At 41.1% G+C, this 23,624-nt stretch overlaps 2 protein-coding genes across 2 annotated transcripts in view; both read right to left on the bottom strand.

The window, feature by feature from the left end:
- Nucleotides 1–18,055, bottom strand: mlip (muscular LMNA-interacting protein; the record flags this gene model as incomplete). The annotated part of the gene is made up of 13 exons (XM_080740748.1): nucleotides 1–1,417; nucleotides 2,793–2,846; nucleotides 4,700–4,822; nucleotides 4,963–5,025; nucleotides 5,391–5,432; nucleotides 5,905–5,946; nucleotides 6,101–6,184; nucleotides 6,861–6,938; nucleotides 7,140–7,211; nucleotides 8,297–8,641; nucleotides 9,278–9,868; nucleotides 10,615–10,758; nucleotides 18,026–18,055. The coding sequence occupies 13 exons, from the start codon at nucleotides 18,053–18,055 to the stop codon at nucleotides 1,271–1,273; spliced, it is 1,815 nt and encodes a 604-aa protein (XP_080596874.1). The 3' UTR covers nucleotides 1–1,270.
- Nucleotides 1–23,624, bottom strand: part of fbxo9 (F-box protein 9) — a 446,168-nt gene that overhangs the window by 223,153 nt on the left and 199,391 nt on the right. The gene's annotated exons all lie outside the window — the stretch shown is intronic.

The raw sequence follows: 23,624 nt of genomic DNA, 5'->3' as shown, positions 1-23,624 counted from the left end.
TGAACTCTGAACTGAATGATTATTTGGCAAAAATAACCAATCCACAAGCTCACAATGCATCACTCATAACACATGACTTTAAATCAAGGAATTAAATTACATTAGAAACAGTATAATCTCATACATACAGTAGTTACATGACGCATGAGTTTCATATAAATTGTTACAAGATTTTGAAACAGGAGTTGAAACACATATTATAAACTTAGTCAATAAGTCAGTATTGTAATGTTATGCCACAGTAATCTATCTATAAACCATACAAGTACCATATCCCTACACTCTAAGATCATATATGTAATATTACAGTATAGATATGCTCACAGTGTACTATATGTTTCTATAAAAATAATGTAAAATGACAGTTACAAATAAAGGTATGCTCGTTATGTCTGTTTAGTAGTAAGTAAAGAATACTTTTGGCTAAAATGCTTTTTGGTTTCTTTTGCATTAATCGAAAACATAATGGTCAGATTCTGAGAAAATTACAATGGAGCAACATTGTCACACAGTAACATTTTTCTTTTTCAGTAATTAAACATGGACTGTAAAAATGCTTTATTCATACTTGAATATTGCACATTCCTCTTAACACTGTCATCAGTTCTAGGCCAATAGTTGCTGTGAATGACAACTATGCCTAAACCTAACCATAACCTCAGTAAGACTATGCCTGCCAGGGAGCCAATCAAGACACAGGTGAGGCGGGTCTATTCTATCACACATGGAAGAATATGGCGGTAGCCATAACAAGGGGCCATGCATGCAGTGGTCAAAATACTTTATTCGGCTTTTATTAAACTAGAGCAGATACACAAAATGACTACGTCAGAGCGATTTTATAATGTATGGCAGCACATTGATACATACAGTACATCTTGCTTTATCATTAAATGACACTCCTGCATTGCAGTCACATTGCATGGCCACAACAATGGCCTCAACAATGTCCTCTATTCTCACACACAGTAGTTTGACTCCAATCACGAGTTACTAGTCATAACCTTGTATCCTATAACTACGCAATGTCCTGTAATATCTTATAAGATATTTGTAAATAACATAAAAAAAATACAAGTCCTCTTGTTTACACAATGACAATTTTCTTTCCCTCAATTTTACATGTCAAAAGATTCCCTCAACAACTTTGATTAACCACCTAAACAATATTTCAAAAATAGCGAATATACGGTAGGTGATCTGCAAGCTCACAAGGCATCAAAGTGGTCCAAACAGGTTGAGGTACCTTGCCAGCAGGGATCCATATGTTTCATAGTGTGCCATGGTCTTCAGTCTCGGTGATGAGCAAGGCAGACATTGAGAAAGTGTTCGCTCTTTCCTGCTTTTTCCCTTCTTCCCCTTTGTAAGTATGGCCTTCAACATTTTCATGTTTTTCTTTGTCCATCTCTCTTTCCAGCTGAAAGAACAAATCATAAATGGTTTTCATTTGTTTAAAAAAAAAAGTAAAATAATAATGTAAAAGCCCAACAGAGGATCTGTCAACCGTTCTCAACTTTTGATGAGAGAAATGTATTTATTTTGCATACTATATGGAATTGCCTCATTGTTTCTCACACAACACAGTGTGTTGGTTGTATTAGACAGCAAAATTGTTATTCTTCTGAAGGCGAGTTTAATCTTTAGGAGATCAATCGCTGTGTGACAAGTGAACAATTAGTTTGCAGGAATGTCTGCATCAAACATATGAAATTAATATGCCTCACAATCTGCCTCACATAGGCTACTGTAAATCAGAGAATATGCACGTGTTAAAGAATAAAATGCATACTAATACAGATGTCTTTGCTGTATTTTATGCGTTGTCATTGTCTGGGTAGCGCAGTGTTTATAACAACACTTCCACAGGAAGAAAAATGAATTATTGTTGTACAAGCTTCATAGCACTAACATCTTCCATCATTATTAGCCACCAGCCATGGATCCCTATATAGGTTGTATCCGCCCTGGCCTTGAATAAACCTGTTTTCCTTCAACAGTGAATGCAGAAGCTGCTGCTCTGCCAACAGTACGTCACTCATAAACTGGAGTTGCATCAAATTTAACTGTGATGCAAAACTCAGAACCTATAATTCAGACATTTTAGTTAAAGTAATTCTGGGACAGTGAAATGATTGACATCTCATGAGAATGTAGTATGTAGTCATCTGTGCAAACAGCGACATACAGGTGACACGTCTCTTTAACAAACCTCTAGAACTCTGCACTGACACAATATCACAACTCAACTGTAAATCATTACTTTTGACAAGTCTGTTCACACTGTTAAATTGTTGTTGACATGACATAAGCCTAATTCTCAAGTACCTGCATCTTCACTAATTTGCAGCTTGTGGGAAATGTATGCCCATGTTTGGGGCTTTTAGTGGGCTACCCATCCTTTTGAGAATGAACATACAATGCTATAAACAGAGCACAGAAGAATATCCTACTAATAAACGACCGAATGTCTGTCTGTCCGATGTCTGTCTTATATACACGCATGCTGACCTCACTGTTACTAAACAGTGCCCAAATTTGGAGATCACTGATACCACCGCCTGTACTGCGGCATGCGCCGCCGCCATGGTAACTGCCGCATGCTGAAACAGTGCCCAAAATTGGAGATGACTGACATCACTGATACATCTGGGTTCTCCAACATTAAATCTGAGACTCCAATTTCTCATATACTGTACCCCATAAACAAACTGCACATAATTTGGAGCACATATGTTCGAACGGGCAAGGACTAATGTACATATAATGTACACGAATAATATGCATTTTATTACCTTATTGGAAATCAGTGCTTCATTCTCATGGATTGTCACAATAGGGCGGGATGGCTGCATGAAGTCCAAGAACAGAACAAAAGACAAAAAGACACGGAGGACATATGATGAATATCAGGTTATTTTAGGAGCATATGGTGGGTTATCATGCTCATTTGAGAGAAGTCATCACTTCTCTCAATTTGGCTGATTTAGGCAGTCATGTAGTCAAACTGAGTTGGGTTTCGATGACAAACTTGTTGTGCACTGAGGCACACAGGATAAATCAGCCCCTCCGCTCTAAACACGGACGGTCACACACTCAGGACAGCCTCTGCCATGACAGGTTGTTTTATCCTCTTATTTCCATGTGGCTTTCTGCATTATGGTTAAAGCCGTGGCATGCAGTGTAATGTATGTAATGTATAAATAAGATGTTCGAAGATAAGCTAACCTGTCATGACAGAGGCTCTTTCTCTCTGATGTGTGTGTGTGTGTGTGTGTGTGTGTGTGTGTGTGTGTGTGTGTGTGTGTGTGTGTGTGTGTGTGTGTGTGTGTGTCTGTGTGTGTGTGTGTGTGTGTGTGTGTGTGTGTGTGTGTGTGTGTGTGTGTGTGTGTGTGTGTGTGTGTGATAAGATCTTATCTTGGGTGTGTGTAGTCACACCTAGATCGGTTTAATTAATTTGACTCATGTCAGGTGTAACAGCTAGCTTAAGGGCACGGTCACATGCAACTGAAGGGGAGTAGCCAAGGGATGCAGAGGCATCCAAAGCATCAATGTGGTCTTGGCAGATTGTCATTCGACTTTACTCACTGAAAGAGTCAGTCCATTACTTGGCTCACTGAAAGAAAACTACTACTAAAAGCCTGCCAAGTGGGGTAAACCACGCGCATCTTTCCTACTAGCCTATCAGTCAAAGTTCACCAATGTCGACCTCCACATGTTGAACGCAATGGGACGCTCCTCTCCTTCGCTCCCATGTAAGAAGTGAACGGAACACGTATGTTACTGTGCCCTGAATCAGCCATCACCCACTCTACAATCACATCAACCTGTCAATCAAAGTGTGGTTGTGAATGAAGATGACTTGTACACAGAAACATCTGCTTACAAACAGGATAAATAACCTGAAACATAGAGCAGGTGGCAGAGTTTCTGTAAATACGAAGCCAAATATAAATGTAGTTTTATTTAATGTCAATAATGCCAAATGGATTTTAAGCAAATGGTGTGGTTGTCTAATTATGCCCCTTCTTTTATAAAAAATGAGACATTCCATTTGAGGATCAGCATTTCAGAATGATCAAATCCTACCCTATTATTATTACACAGGTTTGGTCAATCACACAATTCTGCGATCTGTTATTTCTCCTTAACAGACTGCTGCTCTGCCTCTGCTTACGTTGAAATGGAAGCGGAAACCTTCACACCAATACAATTTCAGGGCCTGTTCTACATGCTCACTGTATCCCAGTGTGATGCGTTGTGAGCTTATTAGATCTGCTATTGTAATGTTCTTGCGGAATGTTCACCTGTCCTATTATGACATGCATGCCCACAATGGGGACGCTATGAGGTTCATATGGTTAAATGCAGACAACACCCACTCTGCTTATTTGTAAGCACAAAACATCAACAGCTAACCCTATGTTGTATGGTATTATACCGGTGCCATGGCATTGGTCCAAAGGTTCAATAGTCTGAAGGTTCATTAGTCCGAATTTGTTAAGAATACTATACCTAACTCTAACCTTAACCCTAAACCTAACCTCAGTAACCCTAACTAAATTCGGACTAATGAACCTTCGGACTAATGAATCTTCGGACTTATGGGCAGTCATACCACTACCAGCAACAGCATACTGACCCTAAACACAGATGAGTTTCTTTGGGATCCCTCCAATATCCAACTCTGCGGCAGACCTACCATGTTCTGGTCAGTTACAGTTGGCTCTGCAACGTATTGCCTGAAGGGGTTGGGATGAGATTCTTCATCCTCTACCGTTAGTCTGGGAATCGCGTTCAAAGGACGAATAACCCCAGGTTTTGTCTGAAGAGATACAATGATTACAGTATTAATTGTGGTTTGTCTCGAGAAAGCATCAAGGTGAAAACAATGATGCAGTACAAAGTGTGGCTTGGATATAAAGCATGCTATTCGTAAAATTATTTATTAGGTTACATATTTACCTTATTAGTATCCAGTAATTTTCCCTCAGCTGAAGTCGATGAGTTCAAGCTACCTAATGATGCCTAAGGACACAATATGATATCAATTGTATGACAATTTCTTTACAATATTCGCCCCATAGTGCCAGAGACCCCCATACAAGATTTGTGTAGTTACTAATAATAATTCAAATGTAGGCCTATATATTTCAAAATAAAAAAGCAGATCTACAAGCTAAGACACTTTGAGAAACTGGAGTATAGCACTCATTTTATTGAATTTAAACCCTATATGTAATTTGTTCCTTGGGGTCTTCCAGGACCAGGGGTCTATACTTGGTCCTCTAATGTTTTCCCCTTCTAGTCAACACCAAATCCCTTTGCTGAAATGTTCATTTTAGGAACAGGCCTTTAGTCAAAGAAGAAATAATATTTGATTTTTCACTCACATATTTAGTTTCACGTCCCAATCTTGGCATCGATGTATTTTGCTGCAAAAAATAAAAAATAAAAAGTTAAAATGTAAGCTTATTCACCCTATATGCCATTTGATACTTGGCAAATACATTTCCTGCTTTCTTGCTCTTTTATTGTTGATAAATAATATGTAATATTTCACAATTCACATTATCGTAGATTACGACCTGTAGACAGACAGAGAGACAGACAGACAGACAGACAGACACACAGACAGACAGACAGACAGACAGACAGACAGACAGACAGACCGACCAACAACTTTTTTATTAGTCTTCCTCCTTCCCCATAGTTCTTTTTCAGCATCACTGACTTTTCTCGGTTTTAGTGAAAATGTCATAACCTCACACAGCAGTTTCACAGTTACACAGCAAGTTTCCAATATTTCATCCATCACTAATGTGGATTCCACGGTATTGTTTGAAGATGCTTATTGAATCAACTGCAAGCTGCATGCTTCAGGCTGTAAACCTACTACCCACATACCTGGGTCGCGTTGGGGCGTTGATGCTCTCGGGATGTATGGCACTGAGGAGATTGTTAAAAATGAAAAGCAATATTTTAAATTTAAAACATATAGTTCCATATAGTGTGCAACCATGTAGCCTAATGCAGTGGTTCTCAACCTGTGGGTCGGGACCACTGGCCTAATCGTTATTACGATGCTATGGACTGAACTCACCATTGGAATGGAATCTTCTAATATCTCATCAATGGCTGCATAAAGCTCCTCTGACTGCTGTCGGAGCTGAGCAGGTGAGCACATCTATAGAAAGAGAAAGTACTCACATAAGTGTCAATACCCTATTGTAGAAATACTAAAAAACAAAAGTACAATAATGTGCCTTTGAGATAGTGGAGTTGAAGTAAGAGTATCGAACATTGGAAACACTCCAGTAAAATAAGTACAACCTCAAAATTGTACTTAAAGGAGTAGTTCACCACTTTTCAACCTGTCTTCATATAATAGGTCCTCACTAATGTTCATGATAAAATATCACAATTTTTTTTCTACTCAGTCCAAGTCTCCTAGGAGAGCTGTGGGAAGTGCAGAATCCATCGTCTTATGACATGATCATTTTCCAAAAAAAGAATTTAATCAATATTTTTGAAAAAAATATTTAGATTTTTATTATCGCGAGAACAATGGCTTCCACTTTAAAATTGCAACTTTTCAGGAATAGAAAGCCTGCAGTTTCTATAAGCTGGATTGGCAATCGATGATGTCACAAGACGATTTCTGACCTGCCCACAGCCTTCCTGAGGGGAAAAAAAATAAGAAAAAAGCTATTTTTGAGTGAGGACCAATTATATGAACATAGGTTGAAAAGTGGTGGAGTGCCCCTTTAAGTACAGTACTTGAATAAATGTTACAGTTCCACCACTGGAAAGAGATAGCAGTTATATATGACCAGTTGTGTCCTGTTTCTGTCAACAGTTACCTCAACATGGGTGTCTGTGACACAACTGTCCTGTGTCTCTGTTGGATGTTCATTTCTCTCCACCTGGTCATCAATTGCCTGTAAGAGGTGAGATCAGCAGCATCTCATCCAAATCCATCTTGTGGACAATGTAGACATTATGCCTGATGTTACATTTCTCAATCTACAATGATGCGTCACCAGATAAGAAGGGCTCACATATTCAGCTGTGTCTGGCTATCGATTAGCATTATGTGCCAGAAGTATTGGATTAGAAAGAGGAGGGGGAAAAACACTCACCTGCTGGTCCAACAGAATCGTATTTGTGGGAATTGCAGCAAGGGATTTGTAGCTCGACTTAATCTTGTGTGGCTAGAGTTTAAAAAAGAAGATACAATTAATTTACCATTCAGTGATATTTCATACTGTACATCTTTTTTCAAAGTGCGCTTGCTTGCATATTAGCTCTATCATTAGAGCCATCTCAGACTACATGACTCCAAATTCCAGTGGTTTGCGAGATTAGCTACAGACAGACAAGACAGACTGACGTACGGACGGACGGGCGGGCGGACGGGCGGGCGGACGGACGGGCGGGCGGACGGACGGACGGACGGACGGACGGGCGGACGGACGGACAGCAGAGCCACAACATTAAGGCCCAAAACCAGTATTGCTCATCATTGTTCAGCCGACTGTTGTTCAACAACAGTTAGCTATTAGTTAAGCTGATGACAACCACATCATGCTACTACAGTATATCCAGTAGCAGATTTCAGCAAGCTGATATTGAAGCCATGTGTGGCATCAGTAGCCCCTTTCACACATGCAATGCATTTTGGAAAACTTCCATTAAACGGAGGGGTTGTATGTGTTGATGCAACAGCCGGACACTCAGTAGTGTGACTTCAGCCAGCTTTTATTTGCTGTGGAAATGTGGAAAGGAGGCAGCCGCAGTAAAAAGGGGTATTCATTGTCATTGATGGTGACGTGTATGAGATTCAGCATGCAAGTCTAACTTGAAGAGCAGATATTTAAAAAGAAAAAGCTGCTTCAGTGATAGCAGGGAGTCAATGTGATGAGAAGAGGTTCATATTACAATATTTCTCCTTATGTTTGTATGATAATATTTTACACCATATTTACCCTGGCACCCCTATTTTGGGCATGTCATTTATATGTTTATATATATTTATATATATTTGGGAATAATTTAGCATTTTCAAATATTTTCAGAAATAGCATACAAGCTCACAACAACGCATCAACATTGAAGGTATGGTGTTGTGATCTTGTAGATCGGATATTGTTTTAGTGGTTAAAGTGTAGAGGAATCTCATTTTAGCAGCTGTGGCATGCATGTTGGTCAAAATGCTTATCAAACAACATATTGCACAATACCTCGTGCCTCACTTTAAATAAGCAGATGTCATGCAGAGCTCAAGCAGAGTGGCTACCTTTCTTTTTTTACCCTCCCTGTCAATGCAGTCTGATATTCCAAGCCATGGCCTTGGGGAAGGTGTGGAGCGAACGGAGAGAGAGGGAGATGGAGTGAGGAGGTCACGTGCTGAGGGAGCAGGCGAGGGGGACAGGGTGAAGCGGTCTGGGGTAGAACAACGAGAGTTGACGGGTGACGGCCATCCGTGAAAAACAATGGGCGTGTAGCGGGAAGGTGAGAGAAGGTGAGCTTTAGGGGGTTGTGATAGCCTGTCACTGGAGGGAGAAGGGGGACTTTGGTGTGGCCGGCACAGTCCTTTCACAGTGTCGTGTACAGGAGGCGGTGGCGAAATCGCACAGTGTCTCTGCACAGGGGAAACACTGACACTACGTGTAGGTGAGCTGTACGACGTGGACGCCCTGCTTTCAGATGTGCATGAGGGCAGATGGCTTTGCTGTAGAGAACGGTAATCAAGCCCAGGGAGAGACGCGTACGACTGTGAACTCTGCTCTCCACTTAGAGAGGTTTCTTTTTTGTAAGGTTTAGGGTCCGGCGAGTTGGGTTTTGAAAGGGATAAGTGTTGGTTATTATAGGCTGCATGGCCCCTGACATTAATGACATTATTGCTGAGCTCAAGCTCAGGAGAATCTGACTTAGACCTTGGGGCCGATGAGTGTGGAAGTTGATTGTAGGATTTAGATTCAGAGATTTCTTTATGTTTAACAAGACCAGGAGAACGAGGTTTGAGTTCTGTGGTCGGAGACTGTTGCGCCGCAACGGGAAGAACTTGGGGCCGCGCATCATTCTTGTTCAATGATTGAGTCAGGTGCTTTTGTGTAATCACTGGAGGAGATACAGCTCTATAGTTTGAATACACTCTATCTGAGCGCCTTATCGGTGGGGAAGGAGGATTGTCCCTGGCCCTGCAGTGATCCTTTGACTGGACAGAGGGTGGGGCTGTCTCACATCTATAGGTCTCCCCGTAATAAGGTTTGTGAACAAGTCTGCCTATGGAGGCCGATGACTGGGGCCTGGAGGACACCTCCAGGGGAATGGAGGACAGACTGGAGGCTGCCGAGCAGGCGTTGCAGGACGACAGGGTCACAGGGTTAATGGGCCAGCAGGGGGTGTAAGGCCTCTGCAGAGCAGAGGACAGGACGGGCAGGCGGCCCTTTCTCAGAATGGCTGTGAGCAGGGAGAGGCGTGTGAGCGGGGGCCGGCGCCGGGAAGGCGGCGAGAGGGGGCACATGGATAGGCTTTCACAGGATGAGAACGCGGACTGGGCCATGTGAAGCAGACTAGAGCCCGGAGCCAGAGCGTGTCTCCTCACCCTGACCACGGCGGGGGAGAACACACCCGAGCGGACGGGGGAGCAGGGGGACGCGGTGCGGCTGAAGTCGTCCCCATTGGACAGCTGCATGGCAGACCAGCTTTTCTCCTTGTCCCAGCCCTCGGACAGGATGGACTCTCTGGAAGAGGCCGGGGTGGGAAACAGGTCGGAGGAGTCTGTGGGGCTCGCTCTGTCCTCCGACGCTCTAGTTACAAAGCAATCGGAGCTAACCTCAGCACCCGGAGATATGTGGTGACACGGCTGTGGGGAAATGCCCCTGTGTTTATCAACAGCTGTTTCCATAGAAGCCGTCCCATCAGCTAAACGGTGGTTGCGTGTATTTTCAGCCCGAACGCTGAATGAGGGAGTGATTTGGGGGAGGCGCACGTGATCCACGGGATGCTTCAGCTATGAGAAAACAAAGATGAAAGTTAAATAACATCTTTTCAGCAGATGGCATAAGATGACGACATTCGGAGAGTCAATATTAAACCTTCAAGTTCAATGAACCTTCAAGAAACCTGACAAATGAAACTGTTATCAAAATAAAGTTTATGGATCTATAGGGCTCTGTGAAGTAAGTTTATCTATAAGAAATTCAAATTGCTGAGATCCAGAATCAATGATGTATTTTCGCCATATGGGGTCATTCTTTGAACACCAAAAACAAATAGAATATGGACATCAGGTCAGGGGGGGTGTTAAGATGCATTTTAATGACAATGTTTGGAGCCTAGGCTGTCTGTCAGTTCAAAAACCTGCTTCATCATACACACTCTGTAGATATTCATCACACAATTTGAATACCTATCTATGATTGAATTATATATATTACCCATCTAATTCAATTATCACCTCCTCTTGAAAGGCAGTCAGGGTCTCAGCCTCGACAGCTGTGTCACAGTTGTGCTTTACATTAAGGTCTGATCTCTTGTCCATGTTTTATCAACAGCAACATTATTAAAGGCATGTGATGTCACAATAACTGCTCACGCTCTTTCACTTACTTGAAACGTCTTCCCTTGGAGCACGTTTACACCATTCCTTGGTCCGTCTTGTTCTGAATGCTTGATGAAGACCATCTTTGCCTTGAAAATCCCCCCGTCTGACATGGTGTCCTTCGTTGCTTTCTCCTCTGGAGCTGGTAGGTTCTGACGGGGAGAACACAAGAAGCAAAATGTTAAGTAACAACTAAGTAACCGGAGAGAACCCGAGGTAACCCTCAGCCGCCCCCCTGAGCGCAGCCTAATGCCAAGCAGCAGCAGGCATGGATCATGATGACTCTCTAGAGTCTAGGGGTGTGTGCTTCGTGTCACCAAAGCACATGCCGCACACATATGATTCACATGTACAAACACATGCCCTGCTGACATTAGATCAGCAGCCCCATCAAGCATTCTAGTCAGCATGCCAGGAAAGGTCCACTAACAGAGATAAACAGAAGAGATGATATTCCTTGTGGGCAGTAACTCAAAACTGGAAATGATAATGTACTTACATACCGGTATGATGAATCTTACTGTTATGACAGAAACTGCTCCCTCATAAATAGCCAATGTTCTGATTTAATTCTGAAGAAGCCAGTAGTGTATTAAAGGTAATCAACCAAGGATTTTCAGTGAGTTATAATTCTATGTCAATCAACTGTGCAATCTGAGCTATGTTATAATGCTCCTGTGAGTGGGCATGTTAAATGTTCTTTCCCACTGCTCTCACGCACTTATTATATAAGCAGTTGCTTATAACGTTGCATATCAACAAGAGTAATACAATATGGCTAATTATAGCGGCGGATGACATATCTAGATATATTACTTTACACACGCAAATGCATATTATTAAATTAAAAGCATTTTCTATATTAATCTACATGAATGTGAATATCTTTCATTTACCAGCAACAGGTGAGAATGTGTGAATTCATCAGTCTTTACTAGTGACTCACAGCAGCTGTATAGTACTATAATTGTTATAGTAACCAACCAACACAACGGGAATTCACATGACGACCATGCACAGGTCGTCAAAGGACTAGCAAAAGAGGAAATAACAATAATATTAAGTAGGACAGGCAAACAATTCAGTTATTGTTAATTGCATTACACACTATTTTTGTCCTCAGCGGATGCATAAATAGAGCCTAATGTGGAATAATTCCTGGTGCCACTGCCAAGACAGTTTTTCACAGTTGGGACAACCACTTCTTGATGAGAAAGTATTGGTGCTACCCCCCCCCCCCCCCCCACCCCCCCACCCCGCCCATGGAGAAGCCACTAGAATCAAAACAACCCTAAAATATACTTGACACAGACAGAAGGCGACGTGATACTGGTATTCAGTGCTTAATATATAAACTCAGAGTATACTATAGATAGATAGTCGTGCGATGGTTTTTCGATGTTGTCACATGCTGAAAATAGCAGATATTTTGCTCATCTTGTCACAATGCAATATAGGCCTACATACGATGAAGTGTAAATCAGCCTAACTCTTTCATCAGACCTCCAATTAGCCAGTAGCTATGCCCCTCCCAAAAAGCCTTTGTCCAATGCTAGCTTAGAATAACTTCCTGCTTGCCAAGCCTTGGCAAGCTGCCGGTTGCTAAGCTAGCATTGGACAAAAGCTTTTAGGGGAGGGGCATAGCTACTGGCTAATTGTGCTGGTGATAAAAATATTTATGCTTTTCCCTGCTTCCACAGTCATACTACTGTCATTGAGCCTATGTATGCAAGTACAAAATAAAGCTTACTGTATGTTAAAGAAACTGAACTCTGAAAGATAATGATAAATGTTAGATTATGTGCAAAAAGGAGATTTTTTTTTGTTGATTGTATGCATTTTATTGAATTGGCTTGCTATAGCGCCATCATCAAGCTGATTTGAAAACTTTGGGAGTGTGTATGCACGGCCGGAGATTAGCTGTTCACAGACAGACCGACTGACGGACAGACTCACAGGGTGAAAACATAATCATCCGCCATTCAGGCCTGAGTCCTGGCGGGATAAAAAGTGGTTTCATAAAGCAAGCAATAGGCTAATTTGTTATGGATTCATTATAAAACGCACATGGCTGTTATGTACCAGTGGTTTTAAATTCAAACATTTTATCCCATGATTTTGTAACCCATTTTTCACCCGGTGTCAATTATCTAATGTAATCCTGGGCGCTACACTCCCTCTGCCAACCTGGGGAGAGCAACGGACTGAACTCATGTTTCCTTCTATGCATGAGGGTTAGGGTTAGAGTCCAAGTTGTTTCTTTTCACCTGACGGGGGGGGGGGGAGTTTCCCCGGTAGGACGTAGCGCATGGAAGGAACACATTATTCCAACCAGTTCCTTTTCCCCTCCATCAGGGGCCCCGGCTGGGGGAGGTAGTATAGAGACCAGGATTACTGCATGTTTTTTGTGAGGGGACCTACCCTCGGGGACACAGGGAGAACATGCAAACTCCACACAGAAAGGCCCTTTTTGCCAACCCCACCTATGGGTATGGGCACTGATGACACAGAGGAGAGAACACGCCCCCATGCCATCCCTGACGCTGGTGGGAATCGCACCCGTACTCTAGCTGTGAGGCGACAGTACTACCGACTGCACCACCGTGCCCCCATGGATTCATTATAAAACTCACTGGTTGTTATGTACCTAAAGAAAGTTTCCTGTCAGCGTTCTCCCCATCAATAACAGTGCTTTTCCTTGGTAATGTCTGCATCACAGGCAAAAATGTGAAGAGAATCCTGTGAAAGGAACAAATACTTTTGATAATCGCTTTCAGAGACATGTCCCTGACTGTAGACTATAAGGACTGGGTGACTCTAGGTGGGTGACTGTAGAACTAGATCTAATACATTCTAGAGATCATGGGATTTTCAACACAAAACTGCCTTGCCAACTCGATTTTGTTGTCAATAAATAATGTATAAGCTGCTAGTGATAGGAACAAATCTAAAGGATTTAGCTACCAGTCAAACTTCCTGGTGTCATACTCATTTGAGTAAGCAACATTGACTCAAGTATTCAGGCAAGCTTGGTAATATTGTAATGCCTTTGAGAAAATGTAGGCCTACTGTACATTGTGTGTAGGCTACTGTAATTAAACATGAAATCTAAAAGATAATTTAAAACTGGTTGGTTACCACTACCAGTGGAATTGTCAGCAACATCTCTAATCAGATTAGCCCATCACAACATCTGTGCTAAAAGAGAAAAATCATCTCTTTGCTAAACTCAATTCTGAAGTGCAGTACGACAAAATTATCTGTGGTTCTAAAACTTAAATGTTTGGGGCTCAAGTTCAACGCCCAGCAAAGTAATAAACATCCTGTCCAATTTCTAGTTAACACTCTATCCTCCAGAAAGGAAAGGCCTGACTGATTTTGAGGTCGTTTGGGTTTGCTCGGGAAAACTCTGAGAAATTTTCCCTTTCATGATTTTTCCTTATCATACAACAAGCAAAGTCTTGTTTTTTTTCTACCATTTGAGACGTTTTGTAAATATGAAATAAAATGTTTTGAGTGTTTCCTGAGCATTCTAATTCCATTTCTAAATCTCAAAAACAGGTGAAAATGACCTGTTAGTCATGCGAGTGCTAGTTGAAACCACTTCAGACCACACTTCTGCCGGGTCAAAATGGAAATATTACCAACATTTAGCGGAAACTGGAAGGTCATCACTCGATCCCTCCTCCACTTAGCATGGCTGTTGGCTAGTCTCTCTCTCCTGTGTGTGTGTGTGTGTGTGTGTGTGTGTGTGTGTGTGTGTGTGTGTTTTGTGTGTGTGTGTGTGTGTGTGTATGTGTGTGTGTGTGCGTGCGTGCGTGCGTGCGTGCGTGCGTGCACTAGCTGCACTGCTGAGCCTGCTGCTGCTCTGTCTACTCTACACACCTGTGGTTCATCAGCTCATCATCATTAAATTCTGCTTCCCATTTACTCATTGCCAGATCATATAGTTTGTACTAGAGTTTACTTGGTTTTGAACTGGTTTAGCCTATATAGAGAGTGGGGTTTGAACTGATTATGAAAATATATCATTCAGGCCTATTTAGAAAGTTTTTCTATTTAGGCCTATTCTGGTACTCAAAACTCAAGATAAATATACCTTCCGGAGAGGATGGGAGAGTTTAGCCTCCAGCCTCTGACACCACATCCACAGAGCCAGTATTCACCTGCTTGTTCAGTCTGTTACTGAACAATTAAGCGGTGAGACTGCTAAGCTTGTTCAGTCCCCAGTGGCACTTCAGAATGGCTAAACATCTGCAGCATCCTGTTGCACATGTTGGAGGACTAGCTTATAGCCTCACCTCTTCAGGAAAAACTAAGACAAAACAGCTTGCACTGTCCCTTTCCTGTAGAGGGCTTCTGTGTTGTTGGTCCTGTTCACCTCATTGTTTATGCATGCACCTAGGAAACTGTAGGTATCCTATCCACAACTCCCCGTGGATGGTGCTGGGAGGTGAAGGTCCCTTGTTGCTCCGGCAGTAGGCTACTAGCTCCTTCAGCTTGCCTGGCCTGTAGTCGTTGTGACCAGGCCTGACATTTCATCATTTTAGTGGCAAGGCCACTTGGCCTTTGGTGTTGTGCATTTATTTGAGGGCACAAAGGCCAAATGCCAGGGCAGGAAGGCCATCAAATAAAACAAGATTTTAGTCCATTGAAAGAATTGGTTGAATCTAAGGGTTAGGGATGATAGGCTAATCTGCAGTGAAATAGATACATGATGGTATTTACAATATGATTAATCCATGCTCAGCCCTGCACCAATCAAAGTCACTGGATTGGTTTAAAGATGGGGACTCGGAGGAGTTAAGATTTCAGAAACTCAACAAAAGACACTGCGGTCTACATAACAAGAAAGAGACACCAGTGTCTACTGTCTACATATTGACAAAAAAGAGACAGAGGAGGAAGTAGTACAGTCAGCTGGGGCATTAAGGCCACATGTGGCCTCAGGCCATGTCATTGGTTTTAGGGGCACATTGCCAAATTGAGGAGCAACGGCGGCCATGGCCTTCATGCCCTCGTGGGTCATCCCTTCTTGGGCACTGAGACAACTTGAAGCATCCTCTCCAGGCTCAGAGACAGGTTGAAGAGGTGCCAGAACGGCATCATAGCCACAACCTTAATAATCCTGCTTTATTTTCTATTTTACTCTTAATAAATGGGACCATTATTTACAAACTTAACACCTTGTTGTTGTTGTTGTATTGAAGATGACTTGAAACTAGCAATTGAAAATATAAACTCATGTCTTATTGCCTGAAAAGTGCACATTGCCTACATTACAGACCCAGTATGAAATAAATCGTACAAAATAAAGAAATGTGAGAGCACACAAATCAAGTGTCATCTCATAACCTTTCCTATGTGTCTTATTGTCCTTATATAATTTCTGTATGCATTTCCTCTGTAGTCACAACAGAGAAAGTAAATAATGCGAAAGGTCGAAGGAGACACTTCCCGCTTGCCCGTGACAGCTCCTGTGACAGTTTAATTGCTGTGAGAGTTGTGTGGAGGTCATGCCGTACTCGGATCCGATTTCAAACCCCCTGAGAGCTGCTGTGTTTTCCCCGCATGTTGTATATCACAGTGCGTGATCTTACTCAGTTATTTCTTGTGGCGTGCCAGCCTACAAACACCAGTGTCCATTTCCGGACCACCCTCCCTGCAGGTGATTTTTAAAGAGATGGTTGAAGTATTCGGCATGACTTGGAGAAGTTACTTCTTATAGTATGAACTTAAAGAAGTGTAAGGTTTTCCCATGTTTTGCCCAGTGGCTTTAATTACATAATCTTATTATATTAAATGATGTAACATCTCTCCATCAGCTCTAGATTTTATGACATCAACCACAACCTTTTCCTGTGTGTAGCCTACTACTGTAACCTATCCAACATGTGGGCCCAACCAAATGTCAAGGTTAGTCAGTATAGTTATTCCTTTCAATTCCACAGTATCAAACTAAAAAAAACAAAATGATTTATATGAAAACAGAACACAATTTAAAAACCCATTCAGAACGGGTACACATTATAGTGTATTATTATTTTATGCTTTAACTACTGAAAAATAGCAGATCTACAAGCTCACAGCGCGGAGTGCCGCGCTGCGAGCTTGTAGATCTGCTATTTTTTTTAAATCATGAAAATTTGAATTTTGACCTGATTCTATAAATGTCTTTTGAATCCTTCTAAGGTTTTTGGAAAAAACCTATGTTTCTATGTCAGCAATCTGGCTAGCCATCGTCAAAGAAAAGGTCCTTTTCACTTACAGTAACTGGAGCTCAGTTAGTCTGTTCTCGAGAGACTACTATGTCAGTGGTTCTCAAACATTTTCATGTGAGGGACCCCCAAAATGATATTTATTTGGCCACGGACCCCCATCTCAAAATATTTAGTTCCAGGGTTAGGGTTAGAAGCAAACCCAGAACCACCCAGAAGCAAAATTTGAGTTCCAAACGTTCGCTTTAAAAATACATATGTTCAAAGATTTGCACATATTTTCACAACTTTTTCAAAAATAGCAGATCTACAAGCTTGCAGCGCGGCACTCAGTGCCGCGCTGTGAGCTTGTATATCTGCTATTTTTCACTGGTTAAAGCATTCAATAGTTCTAGGCCTAAATGGGTTAATGTGTAAATATCAGAAATGTTGTGTTCCAGAAGATGTAAAGATCCCGATTCTCATGGTAGATCAGAGTGTGCTGCTGAGGATAGAACATAAACAGTCGGGTGTGTCACCAAGCTAAGAGTTTAATTACAGACAATCATTTCCCCTCAGCGGATGCATAAATAGAGGCTATTGCCAGCTGCTCTTATACGAGCATGGTTACTGAGTGTAGGCCTACTGGCTTTCTTCTAGTTGAGTGGTAGGTAAAACGTGGTTATGAGTCTCATAAAGCTGGAGGAATAAAACAACCACAAAACCGGGTTGGAAGTTGTCGTATTTCACTGAATCTCTCTCTAACGTGTGGAGAAAGAATTCACATACATACATACATACATACATACATACATACATACATACAGTACATACATACATACATACATACATACATATGTTTATGACATGTAGGAATATAGTTAGGTGTTAGGTGGTGGTGCAGACACTTATGATACCTTAATACCAGTTCTTGGTTGCAAGACATTGTAGCAGGAAAGTGTATGATGCTCTGAGCTATTAGCTATATCCATTATTTATCATATAAGGGGAAAAAAGAAAAGAAATGTAAATAAATAATGGTTTTGAGATTAAATCGCTGTTTCATGCAGAACCTAAAGCGGCTGGTCCATTTTAGACACAAATATCACGGGAGATAAATTCAGGTACTTCATGTCACCCTTGTCCCAGCACCTATACCAGCACCTTCATGTTTCTCTTAAGACAAAAAAAAAAAAACATTTGTATTTTAAAACGCTCTTACCTTGCCCAGCCCTGCATTGAAGCCCTCCATGATAGTTTTGTTCAAGTACTGCTTATAGCCCTATATCCAAGCTTTAGGGTGGTCGAAAAATCCTGTGATCAATAAGGCCAGATGCAGAAAACACTCTACTTTTCAATCCCTCCAGTGAAGTTCAACATGCATTGCTGTTGTGTGCTTACCACAGTATAGCCATAGCTGACTTCCTTTTATAGACGCATAATGGCCACAAATAGCTTACACACAGCAGCCAGGCTTCTGGCCACTGATAACAGGGCTTCTTGCCCCTGGGAAAGGATTCAGTGCTTAGTTTTTTTTTGTTTTTCCCCCTCATTTGAACATTTTGTTCATCTGATGGATGTCAGTGTCCAATTAGCATCATATCTTGCATGAGTTTGCATGATCATGTCAGACTTCATCATGACATTTGTATGATGGTAATTGGCTCTATAATGCAGTTTGCTGAGCTTGCTTTATTGTGTCAGAGGATTATAGTCTACCAAAACAACAGCAAAAACACTCATTCCCAATGGTGGTATTGGTGGTGGACGTATAAACTTTTAAAATTGCCCTCTGAACAATGTAAACATTGTTCATACAACTAACATAAGTTGTATGTGCTTAGCCATGAAATAATCAAAATTTTGCTAAAGGTACAACCTCTACTTTGTACAGTGCTATAGTCCTACCGTCTAGCCATAATTATTGATGACAGAGAAAGAAAGCAAATGCCTGATTCATTAAGTATAAATCAGGCTTCAGCATGCATCGAAATATCATCAGAGGGTTCCAAAGTTAATTTGCTGTTAGCCCGGTATATAACCCCCATTCCTATCGACAAGAGAGAGCAGACCTCTGGAGTTGGTGGTAATCCTTTAAGTATACCACATTCTTCATTCCTGTCACAGCTGTTCTTGTCTATTTTCATCTAGCTTTTTGCCCTCCGCCTGTCGATACTCTGACAGCGGCAATCATGGAAACTCACAATCTCATCCAAAAAAAACATTATGCAAAATCACCCCAGTGCTGGAATAAAACCTACTACACCTTGACAAAGAGTCCCGACTTACATAATCAAAATATAGGTAGGGTAATACACATATGATGTACACAGACCACGTACCGTTCGACCGATATAGAAGAGGTTTGTAGAATAATGGAGTAAAGCAAGTTGGCTTCTAAAGACTCAATTCTATCAAATACAACAACAGCATCACTAAATGAATAATCTTTTTATTTTTATTTTTAACAATTAGCCTAGTCAAAGAAAAACGGGACCGTACCTATGTTCCCCAGGTTCTATGTTCCCCATTTACCACCTAAACCTAACAACCCTAACCCTTACCCTAACCCTAACCTCACTAAAACTAATGCTGTGAGGTGGGGAACATAGAACCTAGGGAACATAGAGAGGACCCCAGAAAAACAAATTTATTATAATTTAGATAGAATAGTAGAATGACAGAGGGGTTTTGTATTGTGCATTGAGGTGCTATTAATGATAAAGAGATATGGCATTTTGCAATAGCGTGCATAATATTTATTTACTTTTATTGATACATACAGTATGTCTAATGGAATGTGATATGGGTTATGTGGGGTTTTAGAGTTATTGCAGGTTTAAGGTTACCTGTAGCATGGTAGAGTATAATAAAATCAAACCTCGGTTCGAAGGGGAGCGGTGAATCTGAGCAGCTATACCGTGTGTGTGTGTGTGTGTGTGTGTGTGTGTGTGTGTCTAGTCTGCACAATAGTGCCATAGAAGCTGTGTGTGTGTGTGCCTGCACAACAGCGCCCCTCCTTTAACTTGTGTGTTGTGTGTGGCCACTCAAGGTATTGCCAGGCTACAGACATACCCAGCCAGCCACCCACCCACCCACCCAATTGGGAGCGCTTTCACCGCTCCAAAAAGCTGCCAGAAACAAGCACACTCAGTTGAGTTAGCTTATAACTTATAGGACCTGGTGATACTGCATCTGCATGCGGCATGCAGTATGCCACCATGCCATTTGTGCTGCTGATGCCATTTTCTCAATGTGTGTAAACTTCTACAGCTGACTCTGTGCTGATTTCCAGACACTTATTGGGCCAACCTTCACAGCTGGTATTGAAACGTATAAACTAGTCATTGCTAAACCTTCCCAGCAGCAATGGTGGAACTATAGAGCCCAGCAGAAATTGTAAAAATAAATATGTAGATCTGCTATTTTCACAACAGAATCGTGTTATAAAAAATTTAATTCCTCAACTCTTAGTGCTCGTATGGGGGGGACCCCAGTTAAAATATGATTATTTTGGGGGTCGTGGCAGGTGTTACAGATACAGCACTGCAAATGAAATCGTCCATGCTCCATCTGGAAAGGACAAGGACATACTGTATCAATCAGTTCATATATATCTTTACAGATTTACAATAATATACGTAAATGTAGCAGGCCTGTTTTTAGCTTCATGCATGCATGTGTGCAGGATTATGATTATGCAATGTCAGCCGTACAAGTTCAATATTCGGCGTCAATGCTGCAAGTTTCTGCAAGTAACTACAGTATATACTTGTCCAATGCAGAACATTGCTTGTATCAAAGTACAAAAGTGAGAATAAAAACTTGCATGTACTCACATTTATTGAGAAAATCTATATTCAACAATGTAAGAAATGAATACTGTCAGAATGTGTAATAGTGCCACAAAATTATACAAGGCAGGAAGTTAAAGCTGAACAGACAATGTATTTCCTCTGCAGCAGGATTAGTAAAGATATTCCATCCATTTAGATAATATCTCATTTGTAATATTTGTAATAATAAAACAGAAATAGAGTTAGAGGAGCCAAACCTACTGTATAGCTCAGACAGACACACCTGCAGGTGTTGTTGGAAGGGAGGCAGGCAGAGTTCACTCTGTCACCATTACACTTCACAGCACTCTCACTCTGTCATAGCGCTCCGAAGCACTCTCACTCCTGACATGCAGTCACTTCAGGCATGTGGCATTTTATCTTGGCGCACGCTATAAAAAGTATGAGGGCTTGACGATGTCATGGGCAGAGACATTATCAACCACAACCATTATACTTACAGTGGCACAGTGGTTCACAGGAGAGGCAGCTTATCATTCATACAGCATTTATTCTTTAAACATATAAAATGTAGAGATGCGGTCGAATGGTATTGGTCTTTTGGTTTTAGTTGAATATATTACATGGTTTTAGTTGACTATATTACATGATTAATTTGGTGTCTGCCCATGTTTTGCAATGTTTGCTTCTTTGTCTCGTCTAAAAAAATAAAGCTTAAAAAATATATATAAAGCTTCAGGTAAACAAGTGGTTCATTCTTTCATTCTATCTGACACATTATTATTTAGAACACAGCCCCAAATCCTGACTGTTAATCAAACCCACAGGGTTAAAATAACACTCAGGACTTTACTATGCTTGTACAGTTAGTTAGCAGCAATTTAATTAGCCTGGCTAAATAAATAAATAAATAAAACAACATAGGAGCTCTTAAGAGTAATAGCTGTGCCATGACAGTATACATTACTAATATAAAAAAAATCTAAAAATTAGTACTAAATATTACCAATCATTAATAGCTATTTCACTTCAAAATGTTTCAGTACAGATCCTCTGAGAGTATACAAATAGAACCAAATAGACCGTATGGCCTTTTTGTACCCACTCAGAGTTAAATTAACACTGAGAGTTTGACTTTGTAGGAACAATGGAGAGCTTCAGGGTCAGAGGTTCAAGGTTCAATCTTAAACCTTTCTCTCTGTCTGTCTTAGAGATTGGATTTATGGCTCTTTGAAGTGAGCCGGATCTCTGGGATCCGTTCCTTTCAAAGAGCCGTTCAAAAGACAAATTTTAGTTACTTGTCACTTTGTAGATTTTGATTATAATTACAAATCACTTCAACCCTATATACATTTCGGCCATATATAGGTCTACATTTCGGCCATTTGAAAATAGACGATCTACAAGCTCACAATGTGTCGCAACTACAAGCTCACAATGCGTCGCGTTGCGACACATTGTGAGCTTGTAGATCGGATATTTTCAAATGTTTTTTTTTCCTACATTTTATTCATTGGAAAACTTGTGAAATGGGGCATTTTGCATAATGAGTACTTTCTACTATTGGTACATTAAGTGCATTTTGATACCAATAATAAAGACTTAATTTGTTCACGAAAGTCCCATCTCTAGTCCAGGGGTTCCCAAACTTTTGTCTCAGGGCACCCCATAAATATTTTTTTTAATCCGAGGCAACCCTGCATTATAATTTTTAATTTTCACAAGCACCTTATATTCATAGCATTGTATTTATCATCTATAAAATGTACGAGGCGTTGTGTGCTTGTAGATCTGCTGTTTTCACTAGTTTTGTGCGACAGTCTTGTATGATGAAGCAGGGCCTTAATTGCTTTACCAAACTTGGAGATACGAGGTTTCTGCCCCGACAGTGACGATATTTTAGTGATTATGTTGCGAGGAAAACGTCGAGATAATAGCCATTTTGGTTAGAACTGACTGAAAATAACTTTGTACTTCAAGTTTAAAATTATACTAAATATTTTGTCCAAATAAATTCCAAATATTATCCAGTTATGTCGAGGCACCCCAGGGTGCCCCGTCACCCACTTTGAAAACCCCTGCTCTAGTCTGTCTGTCTGTCCTGAGGTCAGGGTGGGTAGAAAGCTGTACTGAAACAATCAGAGACCATGGGGTCGTCTGGAACGCCAAAGTCTTCCAGCGCGTCGTCTCCCTCGGGACACTGAGCTCCGCTCTCCACCTCGTCATCTGAGATTGATGGATGAGTGAGGATAATCCGTGGGATCTGTCAGGTGATAGCCAGGGAATGGAATAACATTTGGAAGGAAATCAAGAAGTCAGGCAGGTTGCGACATGACTTAGCCTCAAAGAATTGGGGCGGTGGATTATCAATGTGAAAGGAACATAATAGTATTTCTCATTTAAGGTATTTAATCCACGTCACACATGCTTATCAAAACAATCTCTGCAGATTGATTGCTTTGATAAGCATGTGTGATGTGGATTAATATGGTTTTAAGGAGTGAGATTCATGCCAGAGATGAAATGGTGAAGATAAACCCATTGCTGCAACTGTATAGGATAGGGCCTACAATTTTAGGAAAATACGTAATGCTGGTTGAAAGCCCTTCTCACCGAGATGGTGTGTTTCCCCACTTGATGTGAACTGATTTTGGTTGAGTCTCGTGGCCCTTGTTCACGCGAGGTCCAATTAGGGCCACCCTCCAAATCAGACTGAAAAACAAAAACAATGTGTAGAAAATCAACACATAGCCTATAGAAGAGTAGTTTGAACCCATTAAGACCAGGACAAAAATCTTTGTCACAATCATTTGAACCACTTTAACCATATTTTAAACTTTTATACTGGCTATTCAAAAATAGCAGATATACAAGCTCATAGTGTGTCACTTCTTGTCACGCTATGAGCTTGTAGATCTGCTATTTCCTTTAAATCACGAACATTTTTGCAAATCTTTGAATATGTTTTTTTAACGCAATTTCTTTTTTAACTTAAGTCTTTGCTTCTGGAGTCAAGGGAACACA

This window comes from Nannobrachium achirus (genome assembly GCF_963921795.1).
Source record: "Nannobrachium achirus genome assembly, chromosome: 13".
NCBI lineage: Eukaryota > Metazoa > Chordata > Actinopteri > Myctophiformes > Myctophidae > Nannobrachium > Nannobrachium achirus.
Note: the sequence above shows the minus strand (reverse complement) of the source record. Positions and strands in the feature narration are given on the sequence as shown.